Raw genomic sequence first — 17,820 nt, 5'->3', positions numbered from 1 at the left:
AAAACACAATCTGTATCACCCATCATTGGGGAATCCCGCCAAAGAGGAATCCCGCTAATTCCTCCCCAAGCCCCTCATCTCCAAATTCCTGTGTTTATGAAACCAAGTTAAATGAAGACATGGCACATTTAGACAGGGGACTTGGGGGTCACAAAAGGCAGCACGAGGTTTGTATGTGAAAATGGACATTCACCTGCATTTGCTTCAATATGGGTAATGACAAAGGAGAGAGGAGCCTGGGGGTAAGCGTGTGGGTGTGAATGAGCCTCTGAACTTTTAGAAATAGTGTAAGTGTCCCACCAGATGTCGCCCTTGTCCTTGTCCACTTCCCCCAGAGCCAAGGCAATCTCAATCCACCAGACAGCTTCATATAGGGGAAAAAGTCCATTTCCTAAGATGGTTTCCAAACGTAATTTTTTTAAGGCTTTCACATCACATCATCTTATTTTAAATTCACATTCTCCTAGTGATAGAACCTGGTTTCTTAAGACACAGCTCTAGAAGAATATGTAAATCTTAAAGAGCTTTTACCCAGTGGTCTAGGAGGCTTGTGTTTCTCCTCATTGGCCACGAGGGGGCTAGAGATACTCTCTTCTGAGCACAATCTAGGAAAACCCCTAATGTTGCAAGGAGGGCTATAGGCAGAAGTGAAAAACTCACTGTTCTGGAAATGCATTTGACTGCCTAGTTTGGAAATTTCCATCATTTTGATCTTTATAATGATGTTCCAAATCACATATTTGACAAAGGTTAGTTTCTTTTCACAGAACACTGCAACCTATACTTGGACCTAATTAGAAAATACGCCCTTGATCTCTGTGTGTCTGTAAGAGAGTGGTGTATGCTGGAGAATAGTAACCACTTTTTAACAGAAACCAAAACTATAATCGGAGGCTTAAGACAGTCGGTGAAATTATTGAAACCAAAACTTCAAATCATCAGGACACATCATACATCTGAAAAGCAGCAGGCCACAAATCAAATATAATTTAAAACAACTCTAAAACAAGAGCCACAGGTATTTTACATTTTCTTTCATTCTGATAACCTGGTCAAAAGGAAAGTCATTTAAACAAAATTTGCAAAATAAAAAGTACTGAGCATCCATCATTAACATCATCCCAATTATTTACTGAGCAAACAGAACAGGTTCCACAGGTAGCCCATTATATTTTATTTTATTTTAATTTTTAAAATTTATTTTACTTATTTTTGAAACAAAGTCTCACTCTGTTGCCCAGGCTGGAGTGCAGTGGTGTGACCTCGGCTCACTGCAGCCTCTGCCTCTCAGGTTCAAGCAATTCTCCTGCCTTAGCCTCCCAAGTAGCTGGGATTACAGGTGCGTGTGCCACCATGCCTGGCTAATTTCTGTATTTTTAGTAGTGACAGGGTTTTGTCATGTTGACTAGGCTGATCTCGAACTCCTGACATCAAGTGATCCATCCGCCTAGGCCTCCCAAAGTGCTGGGATTACAGGTGTGAGCCCCCATGCTCAGCAGTAGCCCATTTTAAACATGTGCATTAAGTGATGTTTTCTGAGCGATGGCTGAGTAAATGACTCAGCATTTGCATCAGTTGCTCTCTGGGCTCTGGAGGCCCTGATCCTTCCCCACTGTCCAAGGCTCAGATCAAAGCATATCTTCAAGAATCATTTCTTTTCCCACTCTGCCCTACTCAAACTTAACCTTTGTTTTTTTTCTCCTCATGCTTTTTGTATGTATACCCTTATTTCTCTCCATAACACATCACAGATTTTATAAGCATGTCAGTCTCCCTCACTAAGGCATTTTCTTCCTTTTCCCATAATGCCTAGCGATTAATATGTGCCAACTCTTGTGTTTAGTACTTTGCTTTGTATACTAATTCATTTAATATTCAATATCCTAGAAGGTAAGTTTAGGCTGAGTATGCCCTATTCAGAATGATTTGGGACCAAAAGTATTTCAGATGTCTTTTGATTTTGGAATACTTGCCTTATACTTACAGGTTGAGCATCCCAAATCCAAAAATTCAGAATCCAAAATGCTCCAATAAGCATTTCCTTTGAGCTTTGGTCATGTCAGTGCTCAAATGTCTCAAATTTCAGAGGATTGTGATTTCAGATTTTTCCGATTTGGGATGCTCAACCTATACTATTACTCTCATTTTACATAGAAAGATACTGAGACAGACAGGTTAAGTAATTTGGCCAAGATCACAGGCACAGTAAACAGAACTGGAACTGAAACCAAGGCAATCTGGCTCCAGAGCTAAGCTCCTAACCACTAAGTCATGCTACCTCTTCTAAGAGGTGTATAGTAAACATTTGCTGAATTAAACAAAAATACAAGGCTTTGGGATATTCTTTACAGAATATAATGCTCAAGACGTGGTTTTCTTCCTATTACCATGCAAACAAACCATTTAAATACCCAAGCCCCAAAATAAAGTGTTAAAAATCATCTATAATCCCCATGGGCAAGTATATAGCATACTTACTAGATCCAAATATGTTCAAGTCTTTACATTCTTCAATTTTGGCATCACTGTCGAAATAGATTTTGATTTTGCCACTGTGAGCTTTATTGTCAAAGATAATCTGGAGACACAAATGTATAGAGAGATTACAACATAGAAGAAAGTATAACATGTTAGATCAACTCTGCCTAAAAAAAAAATCACTGGCATCCAAATACTGTGCTGATCCAAAGAGAATTACACAGGCCAGCAAAATGGCTGACTAGAATTACTTGACATTCATTTCCTGCACACCCGCCCCCATCACACACAGACAGACAGACACACACACACACACACACACAAAGGGATCAAAATAATGAATAAACAACTATATTTTGACTGAAATCACTGAAGAAGTACACTGGAGAGCACCAGGGTAGCAGCAAAATCCTGTGGAGCATGAAAGCCCAGGACAGCAACATAGAAAGGGGAGCAAGGCACCCTGCCTCTGCCATACTGTCTCCCCAGCCAGGATCAGCTTAGAGCCAGGGGGATCTCTTTGGATAGGAAAACGTTAGGCTAGAGACTCCAGTGGTCTTCATTACGGCCACAGAATGCCAGCAGTCATTGCTACAGGAGAGCCCTCCAGTCCTCACAGGCTTTGAATCCAGTTTGGAGAGGTGCTGGGAGTTCATGCAGCCATGTTGCCCCAGAGTGGAAGCACACATTATGCGCACTCTTCACTTCTGTGACCTAAGCTGCTATGGCATGACACCATTTAGAGACCAGATCGTGAACAGAGTGTGTTCTGCCCTGGGGGCCAGTACTCATTGTCTCTCTCCATTCCTGAAGTCCTGCCATTATTCCACCATGTTTACACAGGTGCCTGCAACACCATGACCCTGGCTGCCCAGAGCCTAGACCTGATGGAACATCTGAGACCCTGACATCTGAATCCATGCAGCACCTGTTCCTGCCCCTGACCCTGGGAACAGGCAGAACTGCGCAGCAGGAAGCTACCAAACAGCTGGCTGGTGTGCTGTGCTTGTGCACACTTGGGCCACACAGTTGGCTATCTCTCCACACCCAAACAGGCCTGACAGCCAGTTCAGCAGTGACCTCACATCTCTAAAGAGCCTGCCTCACAGCCTACTGGCCCACCACAACCATGCACACCTGACCTGACAGCCAGCTGGGCAGCAATTGTCCCTACCCAGTTGAAGAGCCTGCCACACAGCCTGCTGCTTATTATGTATGCACATGTCCAGCCCGACAACCAATCTGGCATCCCTGCCTCCAGCAAAACCGTGCCATTGCTGTTAAAAACTCCCTCAGCCTAGGCCACTGAGCCAATCACAGACATCACTGACAAGGAGCACAACTGAACAAACTGCATGGACACTACACTACTGAGTCTGCCCAGAACCAAAGCCAATGCACTATAGTCAACCAACACTCTAAGGCCCATCTATAGGAAAAAGTCTATCCCTATGAAAGCTATTCCATAAAATTGGAAAAAGCAACTATTTCACTAGATGCATAGATAACAATGTAGGGACACAAGAAACATGAAAAGGCAAGAAAACAGGACACCCAAAGGAATATAATAATTCTCAAGTAGCAGGACCCAAAGAAAATGCCTGAAAAATTCAAAATAATGATCTTAAGAAAGCTAAGTGAGATATAAGAGAATACAAGCAATTCAATGAAACCAGGAAAATAATTTATGATTTGATTGAGAAATTCAACAGAGAGACATAGCATAAAGAAGAACCAAACAAACATCTTGGAGCTGAATAACTCAATGAGTGAAATAAAAAAATTACAATTGAGAACTTCAACAACAGACTACATCGAGCAAAGAAGAATGAATTTCTGGCCGGGTGCAGTGGCCAAGCCTGTAATCCCAGCACTTTGGAAGGCCAAGGCAGGTGGATCATTTGAGGTTAGGAGTTTGAGACCAGCCTGGCCAACATGGTGAAACAGCATCTCTAATAGAAAATACAAAATTAGCTGGGTGCGGTTCCAGGCACCTGTAATCCCAGCTACTGGGGAGGCTGAGGCATGAGAATCACTTGAATCTAGGAGGCAGAGGTTGCAGTGAGCTGATATCACACCCCTGCACTTCAGCCTGGGCAATAGATTGAGACTCTGTCTCAGAACAAATAAATAAATAAAATAAAAAGAATTTCTGAACTTGAAGACGGGTCTTTTCAAATAACCCAGCTGAAAACTTCTCAAGTCTTGGGAGAGATATGAACATCCAGATCCAGGAAGCTCAAAGATCCCCAATTAGATTCACCCCAAAAAGATTCTCTCCAAGGCCCATTATAATCAATCTGTCAAAAGTCAAAGACAGAGACAATTCTAAAAGCTGCAAGTAGGCTGGGCGTGGTGGCTCATGCCTGTAATTCCAGCACTTTGGGAGGCCGAGGCGGGCAGATCACGAGGTCAGGAGATGGAGGCCATCCTGGCCAACATAGTGAAACCTCGTCTCTACTAAAAATGCAAAAAAATTAGCCGGGCATGGTGGCGGGCCTGTAGTCCCAGCTACTTGGGAGGCTGAGGCAGGAGAATAGCGTGAACCCAGGAGGCAGAGCTTGCAGTGAGCGGAGATGGTGCCACTGCACTCCAGCCTGGATGGCAGAGCGAGACTCTGTCTCAAAAAAAAAAAAAAAAAAAAAAAAAGCTCCAAGAGAAAAGCATCAGGCCAGGAGAGAATGAGATGATATATTCAAAGGGTTTAAGGAAAAAAAAAAAAAAAAAAACCTGTCAGTCAAGAATACTATATCCAGCAAAGCCATCCTTCAGAAGTGAAGAAGAAATAAAGACCTCCCCAGACAAGCAAAAGTTGAGGGAATTTTCACCACTAGACCAGCCTTTCAAGAAATGCTTGAGGGAGCACTAAAACTGGAAACAAACAATAATTATGATCATGAAAACATGTGAAAGCATAAAACTCAACAGTACAGGTAAGTTTATAATCAAATTCAGAATACTCCAGTATTGGAATGGTGCTATATAAATCTGTCAGTCCTCTAGTACGAAGGTTTTAAGTCAAAATTGTAAAAAACAAACACAAGTGCAATTAGAGGCTAAGGAACTCACAATAAAGACATAAATTAAGGCAACAAAGAGAGTTATACCAATGAAAATGATCACATCACAGGATTTCTTCACAACTTTCTGTTATTAATGAAACAAATACGATTGAAAGGGCTAATATGTGAAGTTTTACTAAATACAGGATATCAGATATCTGGTTCAGAGAAATCCTAGAGCAAAACAGACAAACAGTCCTAGGAATAAAAATCAAAATTAACTAATCTTTGAAAGAGCACAATGATCTAATTTATTATTCTGAATTGAATTTAAAAGCATTTCCTTCAATTTAGTTCTTTGCGTATGAAATTCTAGTTTTTGTTAGGCTAGAAATTATTTTTCTATTTGTTTCAAGAGCTACATACAATGCTTTTAGAAAGAACAAAGATTGCTCCAAGACTGCAGGCTGAACTTAAGATGTCCAAATGCCCTCAATCTTCTACCTTATGAAATTTAAATCAATCATTTAAATCATTTACAGTTTATAAGTGATAGATGCCAAGTACTTATTAGGGTGAACACATTAAGAAAACCAAAAAGTTCACTGGCAGAGCTTGGAGAGCGGATATGTAGGTGATCAAATCCACATGCACCTGCCTGTCTCTGAACACAAGCCAAGTCTGCCCAAGAAGATCACACACTCAAACCAGAGGTTCGAGAATTAAACCATACCATCTTCATTTCTATACCTGTAAGTTATGACTAAACCCTCACTAGCACTGGCACTCAAGGTCTCTGTTTCCTCCAGGAGAGCCCCTAAAATGCTTTTCTCAAAGCAGATAGAAGCCCAAAGAACAAAATAAAAATGAAAAGCCAGTATTTTTAAACCCACACTTCTGACCATATCATGACAAAGTCATCAATGACCTCATCCTTGCAGACCAAACTCCATGCTCCTCTCCTGCCTTTCCCTCATCCCTGCAGATGCTCCCAGTGCTCCTCTGGCTCACCCACCCCAGAGAGCTTGCAGCTGGAGACATTCCTCCTTACCACATATCACAATCAGTAGTTACTTTCATTTCATTTACTTGTTTTTCTGTTTCCCCACCAGGCTGTAAGCTTTCCTGAGGGCCACTGTGCCTCTAGGGCATAGCAAAATGCCTGGTGCATAGTAAGGACTCATTAAGTATTTATTGATAGTTGAATGAAACACTCTTCTGAATTGCTAAAGAACAGTATATACAACTTTCAGCTAGGCATTCAGTTTAGTCCCTTAAGGAACAGGAAAGGGAGGGAGGGAGAAAAAGAAGGAAAGAGAGAAGGACAGAGAAAGAAAGTCTATGAAAATGAGAAGGCAGCTTACTTCCCCATAAAAGTGCACCATCTCTTCTACTATACATACATACCCCCTCCCAAAATAAAAAGAGAAACAACTGCTACTTTGCAGACTGGTCTTCCCATCAGTGGAGCAGTTTATGCCTAGAGGTTTGAAAACATTTGCTACAACATTTGCAAAGACCTTCCTCTAAAGCTGGGAAGAGCACTATAGACATTTAAAACACCTTCATAAACAATTTTTTTTTTTTTTTTTTGAGATGGAGTCTGGCTCTGTCGCCCAGGCTGGAGTGCAGTGGCGCGATCTCAGCTCACTGCAAGTTCCGCATCCTGGGATAATGCCATTCTCCTGCCTCAGCCTCCCTAGTAGCTGGGACTACAGGCGCCCACCACCACGCCCGGCTAATTTTTTTGTATTGTTAGTAGAGATGGGGTTTCACCGTGTTAGCCAGGCTGGTCTCGATCTCCTGACCTCGTGATCCGCCTGTCTCGGCCTCCCAAAGTGCTGGGATTACAGGCATGAGCCACTGCACCCGGCATAAACAATTTTAAAAATGTATTAGGAGAGTAGAAAGTCAAAGCCAATTGTTTAAGCTCTTCTTTTCAATGTAGAAACTTAGTTTTTAAAAGTTGAAAAGGGTTTGCTTCATCTTCAGAAGTAATGGTCTCTGGATCAACAATACCATAATGAGGCTGGGCATGGTGGCTCATGCCTGTAATCCCAGCATTTTGGGAGGCCTAGGCGGGCAGATCACTTGAGGCCAGGAGTTCAAAACCAGCCTGGCCAATGTGGCAAAACTCTGTCCTGTCTTTACTATTAATAAAAATACAAAAAAGTTAGCCAGGTGTGGTGGCACATGCTTGTAATCCCACCTACTCGGGAGGCTGAGGCATGAGAACTGTTTGAATCTGGAAGGCAGAGATTGTAGTGAGCTGAGATCTCGCCACTGCACTCCAGCCTGTGTGACACAGCGAGACTATGTCTCCAAAAAAAAAAAAAGTACCATATTGTATCACTACATCTGTTTTAAACATGACTGCATTTAACACATCTGTAGGCTGCTGTGTTTTATACCCTGCATCAACAAAAAGCGTAGGGAAAAATAAAAGGAAGTGGATACTAAAACAAAGATACTTGCCGTATTCTGAAAGACATAACAGTCTGGTAACTCACGGGAATGAATTGTTTGTAGGTCAATGCCTTTAAGATGAAAGGAGATTTCAACCTGTAAGAGCCTGAATAAAATATATTGAAAGGTATAACTTGTCATAATCTTACTACACTATTATCCTTCTCCCACCCTCATCTCTTGGGGAATAACACTTTAAAATGTATTTACCGATAAAACTCCAGTCTGAAGAATGATGAGTTCTTCCAGTCCGGAGGGTCCCTGGAGAGGTCCTGAAGGTCTAAGTGAACACAATCTAGGGCAATGAAAGAACAAGAAATGGTTGTTTCAGGCAGGAATTGGGTGCTAAAACTAGTGGGCAAAAGTGTGACAAGAAGCAGGTTACTTAGGGAGTTTCAAAGTATCTCCCTAGAAAATACTTACCAATTATTCAGGAAAAATGATAGTAACCTCACAGTGGAGAACCTGGCAGGCACCACACTAACCAAGTGATCAAAGTTACATCACAATAGTGAGATAAACAGCCATGTACCTCCTGATACAAGGAACCGAAAAGCATATGACATCACTTGTGTGGTATTCCTGCCAAAAAATGTATAACCCCAATCTAGTCATGAAGAAACAGAAAAACCCAATGTGAGAGACATTCTACTCTTTAAATGTATCAATACCATAAAAGTTAAACAAACAAAATCCAAGAAATGTTAGACTAAAAAGACTTGACATGACAACTAAATGGCAGATGTTATCCTGAATAGGATCCTGGAGTTGAGTGCAGTTTTCATTTTATGATAAAGAACATTAGGAAAATTTATGAAATGTGAATAGGGTTTATAGATTACAGTATTGTACCAATGTTAACTCATTATTTTGAGGACTGTATAGTGGTTGTGCAGGAGAATGTTCTCTTTTTGGGGAAATGCACACTGAAGTATTTAGGGGCAAAGGAACAGCATGTCTGCACCTCCAGGAGAAATATTTATGCATAGAAAGAATGATCAAGCAAATGTGATAAAATGTTAGTACTGGCCAGGCGCGGTGGCTCATGCCGGTAATCCCAGCTCTTTGGGAGGCCAGGGTGGGCAAATCATGAGGTTAGGAGTTCGAGACTAGTCCGACTGACATGGTGAAACCCTGTCTCTCTAAACATACAGAAATTAGCCGGGCATGGTGGTGGGCGCCTGTAATCCCAGCTACTCAAGAGGCTGAGGCAGGAGAATTGCTTGAACCTGGGAGGCGGAGGTTACAGTGAGCCGAGATCACACCACTGCACTCCAGCCTGGGCGACAAGAGCAAAATCCATCTCCAAAAAAAAAAAAAAAAAAAGTTAGTATTGGGGAAATCTGGATGAAGGGTATACAGGAAATTTTTGTGCTATTTTGTAACTTTTCTGGTAAGTCTGGCACTTTTTCAAAGTAAAAAAAATAAAGAGAAAGAAAAAGAACACAGGTTGTGTTCAAGTAAAAACAAATTACGAGCTGTAAATGATAGAAGAATGATTCCAAGAACCTCACATAAAAATTAGTCTCATTATTGTGTAGGCTAACACCTTTGTTTTACAGAGCAGGAAACAAGAAGCTCTAAAGACAAGCACCTTTCAAGGCCACAGAAACCTAGTGACAGAATTGGTATGAAACCAGCATGGGGGACCCTCGCCCAGGCTGTTGCTGCCCCTTCCATGCTGACTTTGAAATGGAAAAGTCAGGGCCTTGTGCAGTGCCTGGCACCTAGTAGGTGTCCATGAATCTTGGAAAACTCACTGGCTGATTCTTTAAAAGTGTTATTCCACAACTGCAACTCTTAATTTGCCTATTTATCCTTCCAACTAGAGTATAAGGTCTTTGAGATCAAGAGCACAACTTTGTTGCACCTTGCTAAACGCCCACTGCCTAGCATCTAGCTGGCACTCAAAATATGTCCTGATACATGGGATACACTTATGTTCACTGAAAATTAGATGTCCTGAGCCCAAAACAGGGCCCAGAGCTGAACAGACAACTCAATAGACATAATATTTTTAAAAGACATTTGCAGACAATGTGTCTCCCTGTGTTTGGCAGATGGAGTATTAGTGTCAGAAAACAATTCAATGTTGGTTTTCCTGACTAGACCTTAATGAGTACAGTGAGGGCAGTTGGTCAAAAGAAATTTGTTTTTAGGCAGGAAAAGACTGATGACAGAAATAACAAAAACATATTGGGCACTTAACTCCATACCAGACACTGTGCTGTACTTTATATGTTATCTCAATTAATGCATCATCCCATTTAATCTTCAAAGCAATCTTGTGTGATAGGCACTATTACTGCCATTTCACAAATGAACAAACCAAGGTCCAGAGAGGCCAAGAAACTTCCTCAAGGTCATATGGGTAGCTACTCGCTATCCAAAAGTTAAATCTACTTGTGCTTGGTTCTAGAGCCTGAGCTTTACCAGTGCACCGAGGAGGTTGACCTCTGAGCACATATTTTAGAAGAACATCAAAGACCTGGGCTCCGTACTCAACTCATTCGTTTATTCAGTAAATATTTGCTGAAAGCCAGGCACTGTGCTAGGCACTGAAGCTAAAGCAATTACGACAGACACGGTCACCATCTTCATGGAGCTCACATTCTAGTGGGGGAAATAACAATAAGCAAAAATATATACAAGATAATTTCACAGTATGAGAAGTACTTTGAAGATAAAGTGAACAAGAATAACTAAGAGGGTGATATGGTTTGGCTGTGTCCCCAACCAAATCTCGTCTTGAATTGTAGTTCCCATAATCCCCACATGTCGTGGGAGGGACCCAGTAGGAGGTAATTGAATCATGGGGGCAGTTACCCCCATGCTGCTGTTCTTGTGATAATGGATGAGTTCTCATGAGATCTGATGGTTTTATAAGAGGCTTTCCTCACTTTGCTCTGCACTTCTCCCTCCTGCCACCATGTGAAGAAGGATGTGTTTGCTTCCCCTTCCACCATGATTGTAAGTTTCCTGAGGCCTCCCCAGCCCTGCAGAACTGTGAGTCAATTAAACCTCTTTCCTTTATAAATTACCCAGTCTTGGGTATGTCTTTATTAGCAGCATAAGAACAGACTAATACAGAGGGAGAGTCCACCTTAGGAAAGATAGTTAGGGAATGACTTTAAAGGTGCAAAAGATGTTTGAACTGAAACCTTTTTCCTAAAAGGAAAAAGAACCAGCTCTGCATAGATTTCCAAATAGGAAAAAAAAAAAAAAAAAAAAAAATCAAGCACTAAGGCCTCCAAGCAAGAAAGAGCCTGGCTTGCTCAACAAACAGCAAGGATGCTACAACAGAAATGTGAGGACAGGGGTCTGGAGAGGCAGGCAGGAGGCTAGTTTCTACAAGGACTTGTGGATTTTATTCTAAATGGGATGGGAAGCCACTAATGATTTTTAAGCCTGGAAGAGGTATGACCTGATTTACCACTGCGGTTTCTGCAGGGCAGGGAAGAGGCTGCTAGAGGCAAGACCAGAAGCAGGGAGACCATCTAAGCAAGTAGTGGCTTGGATGACAATGGTGGCAGTGAAAATGGGGAAACTGACCACTTCAAGTACAGGGCTTGAATAACCAAGGTTATTACAGTATGATATGAAAATGTTGGTATCATTTTCAAAATCGGGAAGTCTAAGAAAGAAACAGCTTGGGCCACAGGGTAGGTAGGGAGATCGGGGAGGCTTAAAATGTTCTGTTTTAGACACAGCAGTTTTGAAATTCCTATTAGGCAACACAGCGGAGTTGTCAGATGGTCAGTTGGATCTATGAGGAGCATGGAGCTCAGGGAAGTTTGGATTTGAGATGCAAATTTGGGTACACCTTTCTAGAGAAAGGGCACAACTCCTCGGAAACTGAAAGGAGTGGGTCCTGCTGCTCTGGTGAGGGTTTTAACTGTGGTCTCACCTCTGTACTCCTTTGTAACACAAGGGTGAAAATAAGTGGAAGGAAGTTATGCAAGAAGCTTTGAAGACATGATGGCAAGAAGATGAGGGTGTTCTTTCTATCTGGCACACTTCTCCAGTAAGCATCAGCTGGACACAGGGATGGAAGAGGCTGGGGACTAATGGTGATTGAGTGGATCCAGTTGAGAAGGGAGGAGAGGCAAGCATTCTGACAGCTTTTGTAATGTGATATTGATGCACAAAGATTTCTAAGTAGGATCCAGAAGGCACTGAAGGCAGGAGGTGGTGATGGACAGTGAAGAATTGGATGAAGTCAGTAAAAAGAGTTGTCTATGTGAAGTCAAAGATCTTTAGTTGGAGATCACTGAACCAGTCCTTCAAACATTTAACGTGTGTGAACCACTTGGGGAGCTTGCTGCTAAGAAGCACTTTTGGATTCAGTGGCTCTAGGGCATGGCCTGAGATTCTGCATTTCTCATAAACTCCCAGCTGATGCCCATGTTGCTGGGTTTTCAGTAGGAAAGACCTACTGTCACTAAATCATTACATGACTTAGTTGCTTACCTTGACTGAGCATCAGTTTCCGCAACTGTAAAGGTCAATATGATGATATTTAAGGTCCTCCTACCTCTAACATTCTTATTCTAAGGTGAAGTTAAAAAAAAAAAAAAAAAAGTTAAACTGATCTGAGTCAACAACTATATTCTGAAAGAAGAAACACGTTTGAGCTCTCTGTGCCACACACTGTCCTAGGCCTTTTTCTCCTGTATTTCATTTATTCTAAGATGCAACTTTTTTTACTTTTAAGCATCTCTAAAGCAGATGAGTCTTTCAAAAAAATGGTATCTTAGATTCACAGAAATTGAACAGAATTCTGTTAGTTAATTTTACACTATTTGTAAAATTTGCCTTATAAAAGTCTGTTTGGTTGTTCAAATTTTGTGTGATTTTGTAATTATAGGGTTACACTTGTTTAAATACTCATTCAGAACTCTCTGAAGTCTGGCCGAGGCCGCCAAACACATGGTAGCAACAAAACTGAGTTTGTTTGTTTTGTTTTGTTTTTTCAAGATAGCAAAAGCCCTACATAAAACATCAAACTTCAAGCGGAATAAACTGATATCTACAGTAACAGCCTCATAACTCAAATGAATATGAATCTCACAGAATACTCCAGCCAAAGAAATAATCCTTTCAGGGGGAGGGTAGATTCCTGCTGTTCTTAAAACAGCAGGAAAAATGATGAAATGGTCATAATGTCTCATGCTAAGAACATGCGGAAAAGAATATAAGACACTCAAAAATTGTATTACAGAAAATGAAACACTATATTAAAAAGTTAGTTACTCAAATGTTATTTTTTTTTTCAAGAAGGAATTTCACTCTTGTTGCCCAGGCTGGAGTGCAATGGTGCAATCTTGGCTCACCGCAGCCTCTGCCTCCTGGGTTCAAGGAATTCTCCTGCCTCAGCCTCCCGAGTAGCTGGGATTACAGGCATGTGCCACCACGCCTGGATAATTTTGTAATTTTAGTAGAGATGGGGTTTCTCCATGTTGGTCAGGCTGGTCCCAAACTCCCGACCTCAGGTAATCCGCCCGCCTTGGCCTCCCAAAGTGCTGGGATTAAGGGCATGAGCCACTGCGCCCGGCCAAACAATTTTTGACAGGATTCATAACAGTCCTCCCAATGACGCTGACCTGGAAAGCTGTAGTTCTCGAGACAGAACCAGGAGGGATATACCCATTACCATAAATTAAGGGGAACACTAATCCTGATCTACACAATCAGCTGTGCAGCTAAATATAAGCCCGCCAGGAAAGCTGGGCGTGTAGGCAAATATCTGTGTTTAGAACACTGAAGGATGATTCCCATAATAGTAAAGATAGTGCAAAATTCATGAGTAGTTAATCTGGAACAGTTTCTGCTAATTCACCTACATCAACTATAGTGCCAAATGAATGAAGTCAAACTCAATCTTATTTATATCTGCAGGCTTCCTTCAATGTATCCAAGGAAAGAGGGCCTAAAATCTAGTATCACATATTTGAAGAATCTTCATTATACCTTTTGGGTATGTCAGAAGATTCTCTTTGACAAGCTATATTTAATAAGTCAAAGAATACAATTAACATATTTAAGCAATCTCTGTTAAAATAAACTCATTAATAACCAACCTCTGTACATTTAGTTAAATATAGTCCATATTCTGAGAGAAATGAAATGAACAAGGGAAAGACTGCCCAATGGGCAGGAAATAAATCCTGTTTTCCAGCATTGCCAGTGCTATCTAGCCACTGATATGACTTTGGCCACATTTCTTTAATCAATTTTCCAAGAAAAATCAATTGAGAAAAACAGTATATGAATCACTGGGAAACCACTGTATGGTACATCCAATTAGAGTCACATATTTTTAAAAGGACAAGGGACAGATGGCTTACTTGAAACAGAGGGTAACAGGACAAGTCCTCCTGTCACAGTTACTGGAATCACCTACAGGGAAGAGCATAGCTGATCACCCAGGTAAAAGATTAAAACAGGGTTAGCCCCTGTAGGTGGACTACCAAATAGATCTCAGGTTAGCAGAAGCTTCCAGGATAAGACAAGTGACATGTGACATTTCAATGTTGCCAGCTACAGAACCAGGTAACTCTCCTCTAGATGGTCTCTGAAAGCACCGTGGGAGCCAGATACCACATGTGCTGGCTTATGGGCTGGTTCTTTCAGAGTCAAGAGCACATGACACATTTACTCATGAAGAGATTCTGAGCGAGCAGCCTATGGAAACAATTAAAACCTCTGTCTTATAGGGTATTCTCCTGTTGTGTCATCAAGGCACCTTAAGATCAGATTATAGGAAGTACGATCAAATGAACTCATCAATGTGAAGCTCTAATTTTAATAAAAGCATTCTAAATTTAAACTGTTGTAGAATCCCTACTCCTGAACTGTTAGTACTTGAGGAGCCACAACTGATTAATCTTTGCAACCCCAGCACATAAAACTGAGTGCTCTGGACATGATGACTACACACCAGAGGTTTGTTGAGTGAATAACAAAACAATACAATAATAAAACAATATTTTAAAAAACAAAAAGTCTTAAGCCAAACACCTCACATTTACATACAGTATGCTCTTAAATGCTTAACAAAATAGCACAAAACAATTCGACTTGATTAGCCATTAACTTGTTGCCAAGGGATCTCCTAAGACAGAAAATGAGTTACTAATCATAATTCACCTTTGAAGAGCATTTCTGTATTTTACAAATTATAAAAACAAGTGTACAAAGCATCTTTACATATATTATTTCATTTAACACATACAGACCATTTTTTCAAAAAGCCTAATCATCCCCTCATAGGGAAAAAAACCCAAAAAACAGGACCTGTGAATATACCCCAAAACCAACTATCTTTTGAGTTGCTCTAAATAGATCCACAAATGCTGTCCCTGTCCCATCGCCACAACCCCACAGTTTCCTGAGCCAAAGCCCCTCTGCAGGCCAATGTTGGAGTGTCAGCCCCTGACAGGTTAGCTATCACTAAAGCAAAGTTGTTCCATCTGGGTTGCTAGCACATGAGGGCATTTTTGCTCTTACCAGAAGACGATAAAGGCACATCATGAAATTATCACTGCATTACCGAGCTCAATGTCGTTGTCAATATTCAGTGTCTCATTAGAAGGAAACATGGTCCCTTTCTTGTAATGCTGCTTACAGACTTTTAAGCCAATTCTATTGTCTTCATTTTCTCCATAACCAAGGGTCCCCAGGGTAATGTCCTTTAGCTGATGATACTATTAAAAAATAGTCAAATAAAAACCACATATGACCTTTTAAAACTTTGATCAGAGGTTATAGCATATAGAATGTACTTTTAGTTACTTTGTATTGTTTACATCATGTCCCTCAATAGAACTTCCCGATTTAAAATACTACAAAGAAATCTTCTCAGGTTGTTCAGCAAGACACTGCCTCACAGAACTCGAAACTAAACATGGTGATGGACGGCTCCCACCTCACTCAGCCAAAGCCAAGGTCCTGCCTTATCTCTAGGACCTCATCTCCTACTCCCGTACCGTGGTTCCCCCGCCCCCCCCCCCCCCCCCCCGCAAAGCTGAACTGGCCTCCAGGCACTTCCTGGAGCTCACATGCCTATTTTTGCCTCTGGCCTTTGCTGTTCCCTCTGCCTGGAGACCCATGTACATAGCCGCTGGGTTTACTCACTCCTTCAGCTCTCAATTCCACACCTCAATGAGGCCTTCCCTCCCTAAGCCAAGGAAAATTGCAAACATACATCAAAACATCACATTGTAACCCATAACTATATACTGGGTACAATTATGCCCTGTCAAATAAAAATAAAATAAATGCAGTAAAAAATAAATAAAGAAAGAAAATCACAAACATCTATCACCACACCCAGGCACTTCACATCTCCTTCCCTGCTTTACTCTTTAGCAGTTATTACTTTCTAACATCTACTGAGGACATGAGCCATCCACACTCCACAGCTTACATCAATGACTCACATGAACCAACATTAGCTTACCTGAGCTTACATTAACATGGCTTTACTGTTGGCTCTCTGCACTAATAGGGCTTTACTAGCTCTATCTTCATTAATATGACTTTACTATTGCTGAAAATTTTTGCCCTGGACCATAAAAGTCCCTGTATTATTTCAGGAACATCCAAAAAACTCATTGAAATAGATATCAATTGGAAGATTTTGTCTGAAAACAACTCCAAGATTCTTTGAAACTGCCTCCCCAATCCTCACCTTGCCAGGTTCATCAGTCCTAAATTATTATATCATCATCCTTATCTAATTCTAATCAAGCTCCCCTCACATTAAAGGACTCCCTCCTTACCAAAGGCAATATGGCATCTGATCAATACAGCATCTCCCTTACCACTCTAAGTAATAAGCTCAGCTTTGCTCATCAACATGTTTTTTGTGTGGTGTTCTCAGGGAGCCAGCATTTGATACTACATATTTCACTTCTTTTTGTCTAACTCTTCCTTCTAGAATCAAGCTCTATAAAGGAAGGTGTTTTGTCTGTTTTATTCACTGCTGCATCCTCAATGTCTGGAATAACACCTGCTACATATTAGATACTTCAATGTTTTTTGAATGAATGGAAAAGAACAGGAACAGTTTCTCTTTCCTAAATTTTTTTTTTCTTTTTTTTTTTTTTGAGACGGAGTCTTGCTCTGTCGCCCAGGCTGGAGTGCAGTGACCGGATCTCAGCTCACTGCAAGCTCCGCCTCCCGGGTTCACGCCATTCTCCAGCCTCAGCCTCCCGAGTAGCTGGGACTACAGGCGCCCGCCACCTCGCCCGGCTAGTTTTTTTGTATATTTTAGTAGAGACGGGGTTTCACTATGTTAGCCAGGACGGTCTCGATCTCCTGACCTCGTAATCCACCCGTCTCGGCCTCCCAAAGTGCTGGGATTATAGGCTTGAGCCACTGCACCTGGCCTCCTAAATTATTTCTCAAGTCTACAAATCTGCTTTCTCAGACCTGTCTAGATACAACTATTTTATGTTCCATATTCTTAAGTTTCAGCTAGGGTTATTAATGCTAAAACATCACAATTAAGGCCACAGAATCCTTGATTGTTTGTTTATTTATTTATTTTATTATTTATTTATTTCTGTAGAGATGGGGTTTCACAATGTTGCCCAGACTGGTCTCAAACTCCTGGACTCAAAGGATCAACCCACTTTAGCCTCCCAGAGTGCTGGGATTACAGGCATGAGTCACCATGCCAGGCTGGAATCTTTGATTTTATACTAAGCTTTCATCAAGCCTTCTGAGATTAAAAATCTACTCTTGCTACTTGATCTGGGGTAATTTTCCAAAAGCAGTAGGTATGAAGTGATAAATTAAAAAGATAAATCTTTTTTAAAAAGTCAAAATAGGAAACTCTTTTGTGTGGAAATGTAGCTTCAGAAGCTGG

At 41.2% G+C, this 17,820-nt stretch overlaps 1 protein-coding gene across 7 annotated transcripts in view; it reads right to left on the bottom strand.

Annotated features, from left to right (window-relative positions):
- MCOLN2 (mucolipin 2) overlaps window positions 1-17,820 on the bottom strand; it is a 73,134-nt gene that overhangs the window by 18,868 nt on the left and 36,446 nt on the right. For all 7 annotated transcript variants that reach the window (XM_023208490.2, XM_023208507.2, XM_023208514.2 and 4 more), the window contains 4 exons: window positions 15,499-15,652; window positions 8,157-8,241; window positions 7,956-8,052; window positions 2,479-2,578 (listed from right to left, as the gene is read on the bottom strand). In XM_023208490.2, the coding sequence (XP_023064258.1) occupies window positions 2,479-2,578; window positions 7,956-8,052; window positions 8,157-8,241; window positions 15,499-15,652 (436 nt within the window). The remainder of the gene's footprint in view (window positions 1-2,478; window positions 2,579-7,955; window positions 8,053-8,156; window positions 8,242-15,498; window positions 15,653-17,820) is intronic.

The sequence above is a fragment of the Piliocolobus tephrosceles genome, chromosome 1 (assembly GCF_002776525.5).
Source record: "Piliocolobus tephrosceles isolate RC106 chromosome 1, ASM277652v3, whole genome shotgun sequence".
Lineage (NCBI taxonomy): Eukaryota > Metazoa > Chordata > Mammalia > Primates > Cercopithecidae > Piliocolobus > Piliocolobus tephrosceles.
This window is presented reverse-complemented; position numbering and strand designations above follow the sequence as displayed.